General features: G+C 45.1%; 1 protein-coding gene across 1 annotated transcript in view; it reads right to left on the reverse strand.

Annotated features, from left to right (window-relative positions):
• The window catches only part of PROM1 (prominin 1), a 359,429-nt gene that overhangs the window by 99,432 nt on the left and 240,574 nt on the right, over window positions 1–19,423 (reverse strand). The window contains exon 12 of the mRNA XM_063921206.1: window positions 9,057–9,216. Coding sequence (XP_063777276.1) covers window positions 9,057–9,216 — 160 coding nt within the window. The remainder of the gene's footprint in view (window positions 1–9,056; window positions 9,217–19,423) is intronic.

Raw genomic sequence — 19,423 nt, forward strand, 5'->3', positions numbered from 1 at the left:
CCCTCCCCTGCACTTCTCATGTTTTTGCCCATTTGCTAACAAATTTGCTGTTGCGATCAAGTCTGAATTAGGCCCCATATCCTAGAAGGCCCACCAGAGCTACAGTAGTTTTCGAACAAAGCCCTAAGGTCTGACAAGTGGGAGAGAACAACATACTTCAGCAAGAAACACAAGCAATTATAAAGAAAGGGCACCCTGTGTCCACCATGGGATTCAGAGAAAATTATTTAACTTAAAAACAAAAATCCCCTTTTCTTTTACATCCTATGGAGGGACACTGAAACTATCATGGGACACCCCAAAGTTGTCCACTTGGGAGGGTAAGCTGAAAAGTAGTGAGAATGTTGATTTATATACAGGGATAAAAGGTATACCTTAAACACACTTTAAATACACTTTACCATGGAGCCACTGCGGCCACTATACTTAATACACACTCTACGTACTCTTTACGCTATTAGCGTAAAGAGTCCCGTACTGTGTACGGACTTTGCGCACTAACGCCGCGCTGACGGTACAAAGTACACACAGCATGTACACACCCAGAGATACACAGCAAACCCTTAACAGCTATGCAATGCGATAATAATACACTTTAAACCTTAGCAGGGAAAGGAAGACACGACACCAGATTGTAATTAAACTGCTGGGTTCCGACACCACAGCATATTATTACTGAAAGGGGGTTACAATATATACAATACAATATAATACAATACAACAGAATAATGGCTACAATCAATGTTACATACTTGTTTGGATTTCGCCGCGCTACCCAGTCTGGTCCTCCGTCATCTAGATAGATAACTTTGTGAGTCTTGTGTCTGACCAGGCCTGCAGCAGGCTCTCTTTATATAATTCTTCCAAAACCTAACACAATGGATACTGTAATCTCTTTGTCCATTGGACACAGGGATGGTCATTTACAGTACAGGAGAGGTCATAGGTCGGTTTGAATAGGTGGGCGATGTCTGTTCCAACTGCTCTTGTGGGTGGTCTCCTCTGGATTCCCGCCGCATACATAATGTACAGTAAATACAGTTTATATCTATATTCTGCTCCTGCACATAACTATCCGCAGGAACATGCGATCTGCTACAGACCAACACCGGAATGTTACCCTTAAAATACCCTACAGCTGGATACCAAACACCACCTTATAACCTTGTTCTGTCCTCTCCTATCCTGTAAAGGTGAATCCCTTTGTTCTGTTACCATTTAAACTGCTGTAACTTACTGCTGTGGTGCAGGGAGACTATGTGTACATTGTGCACTATTTGGATTTAAATATGTAATGTGTTTTGATAGCTTTCCATGCGTTCACAAACTCTACCATAAATACCCATACCACGCGCTAATGCGCAGGACCGCGGGAGCGACCATACGCAAATTGCGGATATGTGCACGCACGGCAGAATAAGTACGCGCACGGAGGCCATCTGTGTGTAGTTTGTACTTGATGTGTGTACTGCAATATTTTTCGACTTTGACAGTAGCATCACAAAGCACCCTACACCATAAACTGTCTAATGCACTGTGATGGAGTCTACTGCGCATGCGCAGGTCTCCGAGAACATGGCACCCGCCATGCTCCGCAGACCAATGTCACTACTGTGCATGAGTGGCGGCCATTTTGGAAGACATTTTTGCCACGGCTGCAGTGCCAGAGGCGGGACTCTGGAAAGGTAAGTATTAATATGGATGCGGTGTGGGCCCCCCCTGGACCCAGGAGCCTGTGTGCACTGCAAACATTGCACCATTATAGAAATGCCCATGGCTGTTTTGTATTACTTGAGTACAGCACAGTAATAAAGTTATAGAATATAGTGGATGCATTTCTTCAGGTACAGACACGTTTGAAGATAACATTATATTCTTTACAGATTAATTTGCTTTCTGATGTAATTGTCAGTCATGTTTGCCAGTATTCAGTAAACAAACAGGTTCATGCTGATTAGGATTACCAAAGGGTCAAACAGATCTCCACGTGGTAGTGGGCATCTCACTAATCACTGTATAAATAAATACTGTATGACTAATCCCCACACGTGCAGCCAGCAAGCTCTACTTGTAGAGAGGGCAAAGTATACAGCCACTGTGTACAACCGATAAGTAGTTGCATCTGGTTACATCATGCTAGACTGTACTGACTAATAGGTAAAAATGGAATTTAAAGTGTACCTGTCACCTACACCTATTGCATGTAGCTACTGTTTGGGATGAACCAATATTATAACAACAAATAGAAGTTCATTATGAACTAATGACATCACTGTGGGGGATCGGTATGAAATACCTACAATCAAAATGCCGACGTTCAAAATCCCGACACCAATTGACCGATGGTCAAAATCCCGACATGGACAAAATACCGACATTTAAAATACCGACAAGGTCAAAATACCGACATGTACAATGCCGACAGGTCAAAATACTGAAATGCGGTTTTTGTTGTTTTTTTTGTGTGTGTATGTCGACATAAGTCAACATCGACACCATATAAAGTGTACCGCGTGCGCTCGCCATGCTTCGGGCACGGTGCCTCGCTGCGCTTGGCACACTTTTATATTCCCCCTCCAGGTCCACTGGGATGGTAAAGTATGAACAAGTCGGTTTCAATTAAAAAAATCATGAAAAACTCATGTCGGTATTTTGACCTGTCGGCATTTTACATGTCGGTATTTTGACCTTGTCGGTATTTTAAATGTCGGTATTTTGTCCATGTCGGGATTTTGACCTTGTCGGGATTTTGACCATCGGTCAATTGGTGTCGGGATTTTGAACGTCGGGATTTTGATTGGAGGTAAACTGACTGCATCCCCACTGTGGCATGAGAGAAAAATTGCTCTCAGGATGTCACTGGTTCCTGGTGAATCAAAATGGCTGCCTTCTCATCACTACTGTTTCATCCCCCAAAATGGATGCCTCATAGATGTTCAGGTGATGCTACAAATTAAAATAAATGCAGTAAGATTAGCACTTTAATTTGTCAATTATATAGAATAAACATCTAAAGCAAATAACTATAAACTGGCAAAATGCAGGGAAATTGGAGAATATTGAATAACCCTGATATGAACTTGCCAGACAAATACTGCGACTGACAAAGGCCAGAAATGTATTGCCACCTACGCTGGAGATTGCAGGTTTATCACTCCTCACACATAAAATCATCTAAGGACATAACCTATATCGAGCAGCTTATAATAGCTACATAGTAAAACACACATTTCTCTTATCATAAAAGTGAAACAGCAATAGTAGTAACAGCAGTCACGTTTGTAACATGGTCCCTACTCCATTGACATTCCCATTTTTCCTTGACCAGAACTGTTACCCGCAGGGGCATACTAACAAAGGAGGATGCCCGTGTGCAGCCTCATCCATCTGGTACCAGTCCTCTTTAGCTGGCAGTGTAGTCAAGTCTATTTATTATTATTATTTACATATATTAACATAATAGTTGCACTTTACAAATGGAAACAACATTGAAAAAACAAAACTGGGTGATAACACACAAACATAGAGGTAGGAAGGCCCTGCTCGCAAGCTTACAATCTATAGGTGAATAGGCATTGATACACAAGGATAGGTTTTATCTATAGCATAATGGTCCGCCAGATTGCAAATGTTCTTGGTAGGCTGTATGATATGGTCACACAGAAATATTGGCCTGGAGTCAGGAGCATGGGAAAGTGAAGAGTGAGTAAATATGTGAGGATATGTGTGGACTGTACAGAGAGGATGGAGGATGTAATTGGATAAGAAAGTTTATGAAGGTTATGTGAGCGGTTCTGGAATTAGATAAGCTTGCCTGAAGGGGTGAGTTTGAAGGTTTGGAGACTAGAGGAGATTTTTATTATACGTGGGAGGGCAGCCAGAAGAAAGTCCTGCAGTTGTAAATGGGAGCAGATAATGGGCAGCCAGAAGAAAGTCCTGCAGTTGTAAATGGGAGCAGATAATGGGCAGCCAGAAGAAAGTCCTGCAGTTGTAAATGGGAGCAGATAATGGGCAGCCAGAAGAAAGTCCTGCAGTTGTAAATGGGAGCAGATAATGGGCAGCCAGAAGAAAGTCCTGCAGTTGTAAATGGGAGCAGATAATGGGCAGCCAGAAGAAAGTCCTGCAGTTGTAAATGGGAGCAGATAATGGGCAGCCAGAAGAAAGTCCTGCAGTTGTAAATGGGAGCAGATAATGGGCCTATTTCAGACCTGATCGCAGAAGCAAATTTGTTCTCTAATGTGCAAAACCATGGGGGGTAATTCTGAGTTGATCGCAGCAGGAACTTTGTTAGCAGTTGGGCAAAACCATGTGCACTGCAGGGGAGGCAGATATAACATGTGCAGAGAGAGTTAGATTTGGGTGGGTTATTTTGTTTCTGTGCAGGGTAAATACTGGCTGCTTTATTTTTACACTGCAATTTAGATTGCAGATTGAACACACCTCACCCAAATCTAACTCTCTCTGCACATGTTATATCTGCCTCCCTGCAGTAGACATGGTTTTGCCCAACTGCTAACAAAGTTCCTGCTGCGATCAACTCGGAATGACCACCCATGTGCACTGCAGGGGGGCAGATAAAACATGTGCAGAGAGAGTTAGATTTGGGTGGGGTGTGTATAAATTGAAATCTAAATTGCAGTGTAAAAATAAAGCAGCCAGTATTTACCCTGCACAGAAACAATATAACCAACCCAAATCTAACTCCCTCTGCACATGTTATATCTGCACCCCCTGCAGTGCACATGGGGCTTAATTCAGATCTGATCGCTGTTGTGCGTTTTCGCACAGCGGGCGATCAGATCTGAACTGCAAATGCGTATGAGCCACAATGTGCCGGGGATCGGCGGCCTGCGTAGGGATGATGCAAAGGATCCATTCGCATGGGCGCTCGCAGGGTGATTGACAGGAAGAGGCCGTTTGTGGGTGGCAACTGACCTTTTCAGGGAATGTTTGGAAAAACGCAGGCGGGCTCAAGCATTTTCGGGGAGGGTGTCTGACGTCAGCTTCGGCCCAGATCAGCCTGTTCTTATTGCACTGGATAAGTAAGTCCTTGGCTACGCAGAGACTGCACAAACTGATTTTTGTGCAGCTCTGCAACACATGCAATCGCACACTTGCACAGCGATTTTACCATCCCCCTTTAGGTGGCGAATACCTGATCACAGGGCAGCAAAAAACACAGCCCCTATGGTTTTTCCCATTAGAGAACAATGGGGCCCCCCTGGACTCAGGGGCCCACGTGCACCGCACACACTGCACCCATTATAGATACGTCAGTGGTTACCCGGGCTGTGATCCCAAGATGCACTGTGACCTACTAGGACATTTGCTCTAGCCATGACTGAAATGCATACTTGCCGGCCATTGGGCTGCACTCTCCCATTTCAGGAACCTCATGGCCGATCTGGGAGAGTAGGCAAGTATGCTGAAATATATGCTAATACTCGCTGGATGTGGCCACATAATGAGCTGCATGTGAATCAGAATAAGAGTCTATGTAACACAGGTAACATTTGTTTCTTTGTGGTATTGATGATTGATTGGGGCTACTACTGGACTCATGTAAGAAGCCCAGCTCAGATCTGCAGCAGGGCCCATAGGCATTCATCTGTGGTAGTGCACCATACTCAACAAAATGACACACAATAAAAAAATAGGGAACATCGACAGGGACATAACTTGATTTTTTTTTTTTTTTGGGGGGGGGGGGGGGGAGTTATAATAATAGAAAAGTATATATATTCCATAGAGGGCATAAATTAATAGTGATTAATGAAATATGGGCGAATAGCTTATAAAAACAGAAGTACAGTACAGGTAATAAATCCTTCACTTTATGGGAAGGGAATATGACTATTTCTAATAACTGTTCAACATGTCTGGACAAAATCATTCAAACCTTAGCCCCATGACTGACACTTTTGTACATCAATCTTACCATGACCTTACTGGAATGTAAACATTATTTCTATGGGATCTCCCTAAAAGTACATCCAGTAATAAACAGAAGCAGACCTAAAGTTGGAGACCAGAGATACGTGAAAGCACAGAAAGAGTTTAGGTAGACCTGACTACAGGACAGGCAGTCTGTCAGATGTGGAATGTTCCGGCAATACAATCTTCCAGCTTTTGGTGTGATATTCTGCACGGTATTTGCAAAAAATTTTTGAATGAATAAACTACTACTTGCTAAACTAATGCCCTCATTTATCAAGCCTATTTTGACCCTAAATTGCACTGAAAGTGATAATTAGGGTTGATGTTTATTTATGTATCCCGGCCAGCCCTGTTTTAGTCTGTGCTTTATTTTTTTCACCATTTCACTCTCCCAACCTTTGTGGAACCAGGAACTTTTATTTATCATCAATTTTTTAGCCAGGTTTAGTGCTCGCAGCGCTGTTCTTACCTTGCCGGCTTTTGTCATCTGTTAAATAGCACTGACAGCGCTGGGCTCTGTGTCTCCATAGAGACTTCCGTTTTTGCTCCCACAATTCCCCGCTCCTTCCCGATCTCCATGGCAACGCTCTACGACCTGAGAGAGAGAGATGGCCGCGGCGTCCGGATCTATTACTGCGCATGTGCCGCAAATGGCCGAGGACGGCGCATGCGCAATAGCTAGACACGGCAGCGCTATTCTTCATTCATCAGCACTGCTGGAAAGAAATCTTCAGCGCTGACAAGGCAGAATTCATTAACGCTCACTTTGGTATCAGTTCATGTTGAATAGATGCAAAATACCACGGTGAGTGCTAAACTTAATTAACACTTTACGGGAGACCAGATGATAAATGAGGGCATAAGATTTTACAATGGAAGTCTCTGAATAGCATTTGATTTGCATTGTGTAACTTACTGTACATTAGCTTGAACAAAGCTTGGAGTAAAGGGCCATATACACGCGATGTGTGCTGAGCAATGCGGGGGAGGACGTGGGGCCATTTATTTCATCCAGCTGGTGAAATGAGCGACGTGCATGCAGGCTCAATCTAGCACCGGCGATAGCGATGTGCGGGGCCGCGCATTCTATCGCTGAGGGGGCTACACACAAGTGATCTGTGCTTAAAATCTAAGCAATCTAGTCAGATTACTTAGATTTTAAGCATGGATCTCTCCGTGAGTACCCTCCTTTACTGATTGGTTGTTGCACTTTTCCCCCACAGACTATTGCATTCCTTTATGAAACATTATACAATAAGGAAACTTCACTTGCAGTGCTGGTAAAATATAACTTAATTTAGGTTTTTGTGCGATTTTTTTTTTTTTTTTGTATAAAGGTTGAATTGAGCAATTACAAAGCTCACTGCAGTTGATAAATGTGCACTATGATGAAAGGTGTACTGTAATGAGTAAATATAATTTATTCTGCCAGTCAATTATTTATAAATTATGATATAGTACACTTCACCACTTACTACAACATTCTTCCCTTGGCAAATTGCCCTTTGCCCAGTATGTTTATTTATGTAAGGACCGCTTTAAATGAGCAGTTTAGTAGAAGGGGCCCTGTTCATGGCTTAAGTAAGTGTCAGCCTGGAATAAGTCACGTGATCTTGGAGGACATAAATTACTAACTCCAAACCCCCAGGATAGGGAAGTAAGGTGTGAGAGCGATGGGAGCATTACTATGGGTTTAAGTTACTTTTTAGCTGAAACTTCTTTTCCCTTTGATTACTGTTATCCGTGACCTCAGTCAAGTGGCAAGCCCAAATCCAAGAATGTCTGACTTTGTCAGTAGCCAAGTGAAGACAGAGATCTGACCTAAACTGCGACTGTATGGGTAGTGAGTTGCACTGGGGAGACAAGCTAGTCTGAGATGCAACATGGAGGCTCAGGATATCGTGAGCAATATGCAAAGCTGAGAAGTGACTCAGGAGTCTATTCATGAAGCAGTGAAAAGAGTGGAGAAAAGGACCAGTGTAGAAGTTGCCCATGGAAACCAATCAGCTTTGAAGGAAGCTTTTATCAAGTACATTCTATAAAATGGAAGGGAGGTGATTGGTTGCCATGAGCATGAGTTTTCTCTGCTTCGTCACAAAGAAAAGCTGCCCCGGTGCTCCATCCAACTTACTCATGCACAGTCTGACCCCAAAGGACAGCACTAGGAGACTTGAAGTCGTACAACCAAGTGTATTGAAAGATCAACGTTTCGGGGTGCAACCCCCTTTGTCAAGATCACACCACAGCAGGCCAATTTTTTTTTTGTTGTGCACCCCAAAAAGTGGATCTTTCAATACACTGCTTTGGTTGTACGAATTCAAGTCTCAGAGTGAGGTCCTTTGGGTTCATACCATTTTTTTTAATTGATATATATATATATATATATATATATATATATATATATATATATATCTGTCCCCAGACCATGCATTGTAGTATCCTTGTTGTCTGCAGCTATGTCCTCTCTTGTGAGGACATAGGCCTTGGCCCCTATACTGCATTCCCTCCGTAGGCCCTTCATGCCCCAGTACGACACTGCATGTTAGTCATAATGCACTCAATAGTCTATAGTGTATTGCTCATTGTGCTGTTGTTGCAGCCCGTTACTGTCTGATACGGTCTATTAATGATGTACTTTATTGTCTATATGCACGATTTGCAGTACACCTCTAGTCATCATGTTACCTATTTTATTAAAGCAAATGCATGTGTGCAGTACAAGGGGTCTCACGAGATTCAACCCTTGGTGGAAGAATCCACATCCCCACAAATCAGAGATAATTTGGGTGGAGGCACTGTATCAAAATAGACAATACACACACCTTTCCTGGGTGAAGAAAAGGGTGTATGATCTGCAAACATGATTTATTTCTTGAAACTAATTGAAGTGCTGAAGCAATAAATAAAATAGTGTGATTAGAACGAGAGACGGTCTTCTAACACTCATGTACTGTATTGCATCTATTTTCAACACCTGCAACACATCAACTACTGGACTAGTTGTCAAAGTTGTATGTGCAGGGGCCATTTAAACTTTAACCCCACAGACCATGATAGGTGAAAGGAGAAGAGAGGACTGAGCTACTGTATACTAAGAGAAATCAGAGCTACTACTGTACCTGTAAAAGTCATACTGTTCAACTACAGGGTAATAGTCTCGAACATACATTTCACTCTGCGCAAGATATGCCGTTAAGTTGGACATTATTTGTAGGACTGGGATCATTTTGGAGAAATTTGTGATATTTGCTCCAATGGAATCCAGAATGTTCTTCATATCTACAAGAAAAATATACAAAAAAAACCCAACATAATTTATGATCACTGCTGGACAATTTTAGGTATCCCAGCTGTAGCTGAACTACAAAACCATGATGGAATGCTGGGAGATGTAGTTCACCAACAAGAGATCCAAGGGCTGCCCATTCCTGGTATACATTTAAACTAGCTTATACAGTCAAATTACTGAACTCACAAATATATTATGAGGGAGGCAAAACAAGGCACAGGATGAATTGTGAATCAAAATACACACTTGTCAATGGAACATTTAGGTGGAAAGTCAGAATTTTCTTTTCCTTCCAGACTGTAAATTTCATAAATATATTTCTCTTTAACTTTTGACTTCATTTTCTGAGATTAAAGGTATTTTTTTCCCCTTTTGCCTGTGGGATCAGTTTTCAAGTAAGAACTGTCATGTTGTGCTTGTGATGTTGAGACATGAAAGGGGTGTGTTACAGAAGAAGTCACCATGCTTTTTAATATTTAAACTTTGACCTAAACACATCTAGCAATCCTGAAGGCAGAGAATGTTCATAGTACTGAATGTACTTCAAACACATTTCAGAATATTGTCCTCCTCGTACAATATATGCAAACTGCAAAAAACATTAAAACGGTAAGTGGACTTTTGTTTATAAGCACTTGAGTGGCACAGTGGGTAGCGCTCAAGGAGGTTCCGTTCCAAATACAGAGCCCTATGTATTGCATTTATATATGATTGTTCAGTGCTGCGTAATATGTTGGCATTATATAAATAATGGATATTACTACTTGAAGAAGTAAGTTAGATTATATACATGTAATGCATGATAAATGTACACAACGTAGGGTCGTCCACATCTCATGCAACACATAAGACCTGATTCTAAGTTGAGCGTAACGCATAAAAGAGAAAGTAACTGTGTACCTGGAGAAACCATGTTGCACTGCAAGGGGTGCAAAAACATTTATTTATTTTTTGCATGCAGGGTAAAAACCGGATGCTTTTGCGTGCAGCCCACACATAATGGGCAGCTTTATTTTTACACTGCTGTTTAAATACACCCCTCATCTCAAATCTAAGTCTCTCTGCACATTTAAGTCTGCCCCACCTGTAGTGCAGCATGGTTTTGCCAACTGTTTTTTTTTTTTTTTGCTTTACTCCCGCCTCAGAATCAGCCCCACAGTTAGTAATCTAGAAGAAAGAAAGCTCTGACTTTAGGTATGGAAGAAACACACTGCCGCCTGTGAAGAGATAACATCTAAGAAAGACTTACAGGGAATGGCTGAGTTATAATTCCAAAAACAGGTCCAAAGAGATTTTTGTTAATAATGGAAAACAAAACATGTGATTAGTCATGAACGGCTACACATGCCGACTTTACAGAAAGAGTCTAAGAACCAAAGTGTAATGGAAACAGTAAAGAGGTATCATCAGGAGGTGTTTCAGATATATACATTTTCATTTTAACCCCATGAAAAAGCAAAATAACGTGTTTTTTTTCTGTCATAGATAGAAGTAGAGATGTACAGTAGAGATCAATCGAGTTTTACATTAGGACAACCCATTTCACAAAGGTCCAGTATTCTATTCATGAAGCAGTAAAAAGAGTGGAGAAGTGAGCCCGTGGAGAAGTTGCCCATGGCAACCAATCAGCATTGAAGTAACATTTAAAATTTGCATACTATACAATTGTACAGAGCAGCTGATTGGTTGCCATGGGGAACTTCTCCACAGACTCACTTCTCCACTCTTTTCACTGCTTCATGAACAGACCCCTATCTTTGATAGGGCTTCACCATTCTACACTGTATTTGTAAATTCACATTTTTAAAGTTAAAGTTTATGGATATAGATGAGACAACGAGGGTGCATTCAGTTTTTGGGGTAGAACTGGGAATACTGGGAAAATTGCTAAGAGGAAACATAATAAATACAAAATGATAAATGTGGGAAGCGAGAACAGTTTTGAAAATTATGTTTCTCTGACGTCCTAGTGGATGCTGGGGACTCCGAAAGGACCATGGGGAATAGCGGCTCCGCAGGAGACTGGGCACAAAAGTAAAAGCTTTAGGACTACCTGGTGTGCACTGGCTCCTCCCCCTATGACCCTCCTCCAAGCCTCAGTTAGATTTTTGTGCCCGAACGAGAAGGGTGCATACTAAGGGGCTCTCCTGAGCTGCTTAGAGTAAAAGTTTAAAGTAGGTTTTTTTATTTTCAGTGAGACCTGCTGGCAACAGGCTCACTGCACCGAGGGACTAAGGGGAGAAGAAGCGAACTCACCTGCGTGCAGAGTGGATTGGGCTTCTTAGGCTACTGGACATTAGCTCCAGAGGGACGATCACAGGCCCAGCCATGGATGGGTCCCAGAGCCGCGCCGCCGGCCCCCTTACAGAGCCAGAAGAGTGAAGAGGTCCGGAAAATCGGCGGCAGAAGACGTCCTGTCTTCAATAAGGTAGCGCACAGCACCGCAGCTGTGCGCCATTGCTCTCAGCACACTTCACACTCCGGTCACTGAGGGTGCAGGGCGCTGGGGGGGGCGCCCTGAGACGCAATAAAAACACCTTATTTGGCAAAAAATACATCACATATAGCTCCTGGGCTATATGGATGCATTTAACCCCTGCCAATTTTTCCTTAAAAAAGTGGGAGAAAGGCCGCCGAGAAGGGGGCGGAGCCTATCTCCTCAGCACACTGGCGCCATTTTTTCCTCACAGCTCCGTTGGAGGAAGGCTCCCTGACTCTCCCCTGCAGTCCTGCACTACAGAAACAGGGTAAAACAAGAGAGGGGGGGCACTAATTTGGCAGATAAATATATACAGCAGCTATATCAGGGAAAACACTTATATAAGGTTATCCCTATATATATATAGCACTCTGGTGTGTGCTGGCAAACTCTCCCTCTGTCTCCCCAAAGGGCTAGTGGGGTCCTGTCCTCCCTGTGTGTGTGCTGTGTGTCGGTACGTTGTGTCGACATGTATGAGGAGGAAAATGGTGTGGAGGCGGAGCAATTGCCTGTGTTAGTGATGTCACCCCCTAGGGAGTCGACACCTGACTGGATGGGCTTATGGAAAGAATTACGTGATAGTGTCAGCACTTTACAAAAGACTGTTGACGACATGAGACAGCCGGCAAATCAGTTAATACCTGTACAGGCGTCTCAAACACCGTCAGGGGCTCTAAAGTGCCCGTTACCTCAGGTGGTCGACACAAACACAGACACGGACACTGACTCCAGTGCCGACGGTGAGGAAACAAACGTATTTTCCAGTAGGGCCACACGTTACATGATCACGGCAATGAAGGAGGTTTTGAACATTTCTGATACTACAAGTACCACAAAAAAGGGTATTATGTGGGGTGTGAAAAAACTACCCGTAGTTTTTCCGGAATCAGATGAATTAAATGAGGTGTGTGATGAAGCGTGGGTTTCCCCCGATAAAAAACTGCTAATTTCTAAGAAATTATTGGCATTATACCCTTTCCCGCCAGAGGTTAGGGCGCGCTGGGAAACACCCCCTAGGGTAGATAAGGCGCTCACACGCTTATCAAAACAAGTGGCGTTACCGTCTCCTGATACGGCCGCCCTCAAGGAACCAGCTGATAGGAAGCTGGAAAATATCCTAAAAAGTATATACACACATACTGGTATTATACTGCGACCAGCAATCGCCTCAGCCTGGATGTGCAGTGCTGGGGTGGCTTGGTCGGATTCCCTGACTGAAAATATTGATACCCTGGACAGGGACAATATATTATTGACTATAGAGCATTTAAAGGATGCATTTCTATATATGCGAGATGCACAGAGGGATATTTGCACTCTGGCATCAAGAGTAAGTGCGATGTCCATTTCTGCCAGAAGAGGGTTATGGACACGACAGTGGTCAGGTGATGCGGATTCCAAATGGCATATGGAAGTATTGCCGTATAAAGGGGAGGAGTTATTTGGGGTCGGTCTATCGGACCTGGTGGCCACGGCAAAGGCTGGGAAATCCACCTTTTTACCCCAGGTCACATCTCAGCAGAAAAAGATACCGTCTTTTCAGGCTCAGTCCTTTCGTCCCCATAAGGGCAAGCGGGCAAAAGGCCACTCATATCTGCCCCGGGGCAAAGGAAGGGGAAAAAGACTGCAGCAGACAGCCTCTTCCCACGAACAGAAGCCCTCCCCCGCTTCTGCCAAGTCCTCAGCATGACGCTGGGGCCTTACAAGCGGACTCAGGCACGGTGGGGGCCCGTCTCAAGAATTTCAGCGCGCAGTGGGCTCACTCGCAAGTGGACCCCTGGATCCTGCAGGTAGTATCTCAGGGGTACAAATTGGAATTCGAGACGTCTCCCCCTCGCCGGTTCCTGAAGTCTGCTTTACCAACGTCTCCCCCCGACAGGGAGGCGGTATTGGAAGCCATTCACAAGCTGTATTCCCAGCAGGTGATAATCAAGGTACCCCTCCTACAACAGGGAAAGGGGTATTATTCCACGCTGTTTGTGGTACCGAAGCCGGACGGCTCGGTGAGACCTATTTTAAATCTGAAATCCTTGAACACTTACATAAAAAGGTTCAAGTTCAAGATGGAGTCACTCAGAGCAGTGATAGCGAACCTGGAAGAAGGGGACTATATGGTGTCTCTGGACATCAAGGATGCTTACCTCCATGTCCCAATTTGCCCTTCTCACCAAGGGTACCTCAGGTTTGTGGTACAGAACTGTCACTATCAGTTTCAGACGCTGCCGTTTGGATTGTCCAGGGCACCCCGGGTCTTTACCAAGGTAATGGCCGAAATGATGATTCTTCTTCGAAGAAAAGGCGTCCTAATTATCCCTTACTTGGACGATCTCCTGATAAGGGCAAGGTCCAGAGAACAGTTAGAGGTCGGAGTAGCACTATCTCAAGTAGTACTACGACAGCACGGATGGATTCTAAATATTCCAAAATCGCAGCTGATTCCGACGACACGTCTGCTGTTCCTAGGGATGATTCTGGACACAGTACAGAAAAAGGTGTTTCGCCCGGAGGAGAAAGCCAGGGAGTTATCCGACCTAGTCAGGAACCTCCTAAGACCAGGCCAAGTGTCAGTGCATCAATGCACAAGGGTCCTGGGAAAGATGGTGGCTTCTTACGAAGCGATTCCATTTGGCAGATTCCACGCAAGAACTTTTCAGTGGGATCTGCTGGACAAATGGTCCGGATCGCATCTTCAAATGCATCAGCGGATAACCCTGTCTCCAAGGACAAGGGTGTCTCTCCTGTGGTGGTTACAGAGTGCTCATCTCCTAGAGGGCCGCAGATTCGGCATTCAGGATTGGGTCCTGGTGACCACGGATGCCAGCCTGAGAGGCTGGGGAGCAGTCACACAGGGAAGGAATTTCCAGGGCTTGTGGTCAAGCATGGAAACGTCACTTCACATAAATATCCTGGAACTAAGGGCCATTTACAATGCCCTAAGTCAGGCAAGGCCTCTGCTTCAGGGTCAGCCGGTGTTGATCCAGTCGGACAACATCACGGCAGTCGCCCACGTAAACAGACAGGGCGGCACAAGAAGCAGGAGGGCAATGACGGAAGTTGCAAGGATTCTTCGCTTGGCGGAAAATCATGTGATAGCACTGTCAGCAGTGTTCATTCCGGGAGTGGACAACTGGGAAGCAGACTTCCTCAGCAGACACGATCTCCACCCGGGGGAGTGGGGACTTCACCCAGACGTCTTCCACATGATTGTGAACCTTTGGGAAAAACCAAAAGGTGGACATGATGGCATCCCGCCTCAACAAAAAACTGGACAGATATTGCGCCAGGTCAAGGGATCCTCAGGCAATAGCTGTGGACGCTCTCAGTGTATGTGTTCAGTGTATGTGTTCCCTCCTCTGTACCAGTCAGTGTATGTGTTCCCTCCTCTGCCTCTCATACCCAAGGTACTGAGAATCATAAGAAGGAGAGGAGTAAAGACTATACTCGTGGCTCCGGATTGGCCAAGAAGGACTTGGTACCCGGAACTTCAAGAGATGCTCACGGAAGACCCGTGGCCTCTACCTCTAAGAAAGGACCTGCTCCAGCAGGGACCATGTCTGTTCCAAGACTTACCGCGGCTGCGTTTGACGGCATGGCGGTTGAACGCCGGATCCTGAAGGAAAAAGGCATTCCGGATGAAGTCATCCCTACCCTGATCAAAGCCAGGAAGGATGTAACTGTGCAACATTATCACCGTATTTGGCGAAAATATGTTGCGTGGTGTGAGGCCAGGAAGGCCCCTACAGAGGAATTTCAACTGGGTCGTTTCCTGCATTTCCTGCAAACAGGACTGTCTATGGGCCTAAAATTAGGGTCCATTAAGGTTCAAATTTCGGCCCTGTCGATATTCTTCCAAAAAGAACTAGCTTCAGTTCCTGAAGTTCAGACGTTTGTCAAGGGGGTACTGCATACACAGCCTCCTTTTGTGCCTCCAGTGGCACCTTGGGATCTCAATGTAGTTTTGGGATTCCTAAAATCACATTGGTTTGAACCACTCACCACTGTGGACTTAAAATATCTCACATGGAAAGTGGTAATGCTGTTAGCCCTGGCTTCAGCCAGGCGTGTATCAGAATTGGCGGCTTTATCCTATAAAAGCCCTTACCTAATTTTCCATACGGATAGGGCAGAATTGAGGACTCGTCCTCAATTTCTCCCTAAGGTGGTTTCAGCATTTCACTTAAACCAGCCTATTGTGGTGCCTGCGGCTACTAGGGACTTGGAGGATTCCAAGTTGCTGGACGTAGTCAGGGCCCTGAAAATATATGTTTCTAGGACGGCTGGAGTCAGAAAATCTGACTCGCTGTTTATTCTGTATGCACCCAACAAACTGGGTGCTCCTGCTTCTAAGCAGACGATTGCTCGTTGGATTTGTAGTACAATTCAGCTTGCACATTCTGTGGCAGGCCTGCCACAGCCAAAATCTGTAAAAGCCCATTCCACACGGAAAGTGGGCTCATCTTGGGCGGCTGCCCGAGGGGTCTCGGCTTTACAACTTTGCCGAGCAGCTACTTGGTCAGGGGCAAACACGTTTGCTAAATTCTACAAATTTGATACCCTGGCTGAGGAGGACCTGGAGTTCTCTCATTCGGTGCTGCAGAGTCATCCGCACTCTCCCGCCCGTTTGGGAGCTTTGGTATAATCCCCATGGTCCTTTCTGAGTCCCCAGCATCCACTAGGACGTCAGAGAAAATAAGAATTTACTTACCGATAATTCTATTTCTCATAGTCCGTAGTGGATGCTGGGCGCCCATCCCAAGTGCGGATTGTCTGCAATACTTGTACATAGTTATTGTTACAAAAATCAGGTTATTATTGTTGTGAGCCATCTTTTCAGAGGCTCCTCTGTTATCATGCTGTTAACTGGGTTCAAATCACAAGTTGTACGGTGTGATTGGTGTGGCTGGTATGAGTCTTACCCGGGATTCAAAATCCTTCCTTATTGTGTACGCTCGTCCGGGCACAGTATCCTAACTGAGGCTTGGAGGAGGGTCATAGGGGAGGAGCCAGTGCACACCAGGTAGTCCTAAAGCTTTTACTTTTGTGCCCAGTCTCCTGCGGAGCCGCTATTCCCCATGGTCCTTTCGGAGTCCCCAGCATCCACTACGGACTATGAGAAATAGAATTATCGGTAAGTAAATTCTTATTTTTTTTCTCTGTGCAGAATACAATGGTGTTTTTTAACTTGCTGAAAGATTCAATCCGGAAGGTTTGCTTTGCTTACGACCCACCAGAATGTGCATTATCTGACCTAATCGCAAACAATCATATTTCTCTGACGTCCTAGTGGATGCTGGGAACTCCGTAAGGACCATGGGGAATAGACGGGCTCCGCAGGAGACTGGGCACTCTAAAAGAAAGATTAGGTACTATCTGGTGTGCACTGGCTCCTCCCTCTATGCCCCTCCTCCAGACCTCAGTTAGAATCTGTGCCCGGCCAGAGCTGGGTGCTCCTAGTGGGCTCTCCTGAGCTTGCTAGAAAGAAAGTATTTGTTAGGTTTTTTTATTTTCAGTGAGATCTGCTGGCAACAGACTCACTGCTACGTGGGACTGAGAGGAGAGAAGCAAACCTACCTGCCTGCAGCTAGCTTGTGCTTCTTAGGCTACTGGACACCATTAGCTCCAGAGGGTTCGAACACAGGGCCTGACCTTGATCGTCCGTTCCCGGAGCCGCGCCGCCGTCCCCCTTGCAGAGCCAGAAGACAGAAGAGAAGCGATGAAATCGGCGGCAGAAGACTCCTGTCTTCATTAAGGTAGCGCACAGCACCGCAGCTGTGCGCCATTGCTCCCACAGCACACCACACACTCCGGTCACTGTAGGGTGCAGGGCGCTGGGGGGGGGGGGGGGGGGCGCCCTGGGCAGCAATAAAAATACCTTTGGCATAAAAATACACATAATACAGTCTGTGACTGTATATGTGTAAAACCCCCGCCATGTTTAGTCAGAAACAGGACAGAAGCCCGCCGCTGAGGGGGCGGGGCCTTCTTCCTCAGCACACCAGCGCCATTTTCTCTTCACAGCTCCGCTGGAAGGAAGCTCCCCAGGCTCTCCCCTGCAGTATCCTGGTACACAAAGGGTGAAAAGAGAGGGGGGGGCACATAAATTTAGGCGCAAAAATTGTATATACAGCAGCTACTGGGTAAACACTGAGTTGTAGTGTAATCCCTGTGTTATATAGCGCTGGGGTGTGTGCTGGCATACTCTCTCTCTGTCTCTCCAAAGGGCCTTGTGGGGGAACTGTCCTCAAATAGAGCATCCCCTGTGTGTGTGGTGTGTCGGTACGCGTGTGTCGACATGTCTGAGGTAAAAGGCTCCTCTAAGGAGGTGATAGAGCGGATATGGGTGTGAGAGGGTGTCTCCGTCGACAACGCCGACACCTGTTTGGATATGTGTAAGTGCTAAGGTGAATTTATTGCACAAATGGTTAGGGAACAGACAGGAAATCTACCCATGTCTGTCCCTATGTCACAGAGACCTTCAGAGTCTCACAATGCTCACTATCCAAAATAACAAACACTGGTATCGACATGGAGTTTAACTCCACTGTCGACTACGATAATGCAAAGTTACAGCCAAGATGGCTAGAAGGTATTCAATATATGATTATTGAAATTAAAGATGATTTGCATATCACTGATGACTCATCTGTCCCTGACACAAGAGTACACATGTTTAAGGGGAAGAATGCTGAGGTAAATTTCCCTCCTCTCATGAGGAAAAAGAGCGGGAATCTCCAGACAAGAGACGGCAGCTTCCCACAAGAGAATTCTCAGGCTGTATCCTTTCCCCACTAGGGCCAGGATGTGTTGAGAATCTTCCCCTAGGTTGTCCTGTTTGCACAGACGGTAGCACTTGCTTTTCTCAGGGATCCTGCAGATAGCGTGCACATTCTAGTATACTACCCAGACCGGCGATTGTGTCGGCATGGGTTTATAGCGCTGTGGCAGCGTGGACAGGTACCTTATCAGCAGAGATTGAGACCCTAGTAAATATATTAAAGATGCTGTCTTAAGTGATAGATATATAGTTATAAAGCATGCCCAAAGAGACATGAGTATACTGGGTCCTAGAGTCAAAGCTATGTCGATCTCTGCTTGACGTGTCCTGTAGAATATGCATTGGACAGATGATGCCGACTTAAGAGGCATATGGAAGGCTGAGGATTGTGTGGAGAAAGGTTCTCGGGCCTGGGGGGTAATTCCAAGTTGATCGCAGCAGAATTTTTGTTAGCAATTGGGCAAAACCATGTGCACTGCAGGGGAGGCTGATATAACATGTGCAGAGAGAGTTAGATTTGGGTGGGGTGTGTTCAATCTGCAATCTTATTTGCAGTGTAAAAATAAAGCAGCCAGTATTTACCCTGCACAGAAATAAAATAACCTACCCAAATCTAACTCTTTCTGCACATGTTATATCTGCCTCCCCTGCAGTGCACATGGTTTTGCCCAATTGCTATCAAAAATCCTGCTGCGATCAACTTGGAATTACCCCCCTGGTCTCCACAGCTATAGCTGGTAATTCTGCTAGTTTGCCTTATATTCCTGCACAGCCTAAGAAAGCACGACATTATTAAATGCAGCCTTTCGAATAAAGAAACAAGAAATTCTGAGGTGCGTCCTTTCTTGTCAGAGCCGGGATCAACACAGCTAGTTCCCAGGAACAGAAGTCCTCCCCGGCCCCTACAAAAATCCACCTATGCCGCTGGGGCTCCACAGGCGGA

Source organism: Pseudophryne corroboree, chromosome 1 (genome assembly GCF_028390025.1).
Source record: "Pseudophryne corroboree isolate aPseCor3 chromosome 1, aPseCor3.hap2, whole genome shotgun sequence".
Classification (NCBI taxonomy): Eukaryota; Metazoa; Chordata; class Amphibia; order Anura; family Myobatrachidae; genus Pseudophryne; species Pseudophryne corroboree.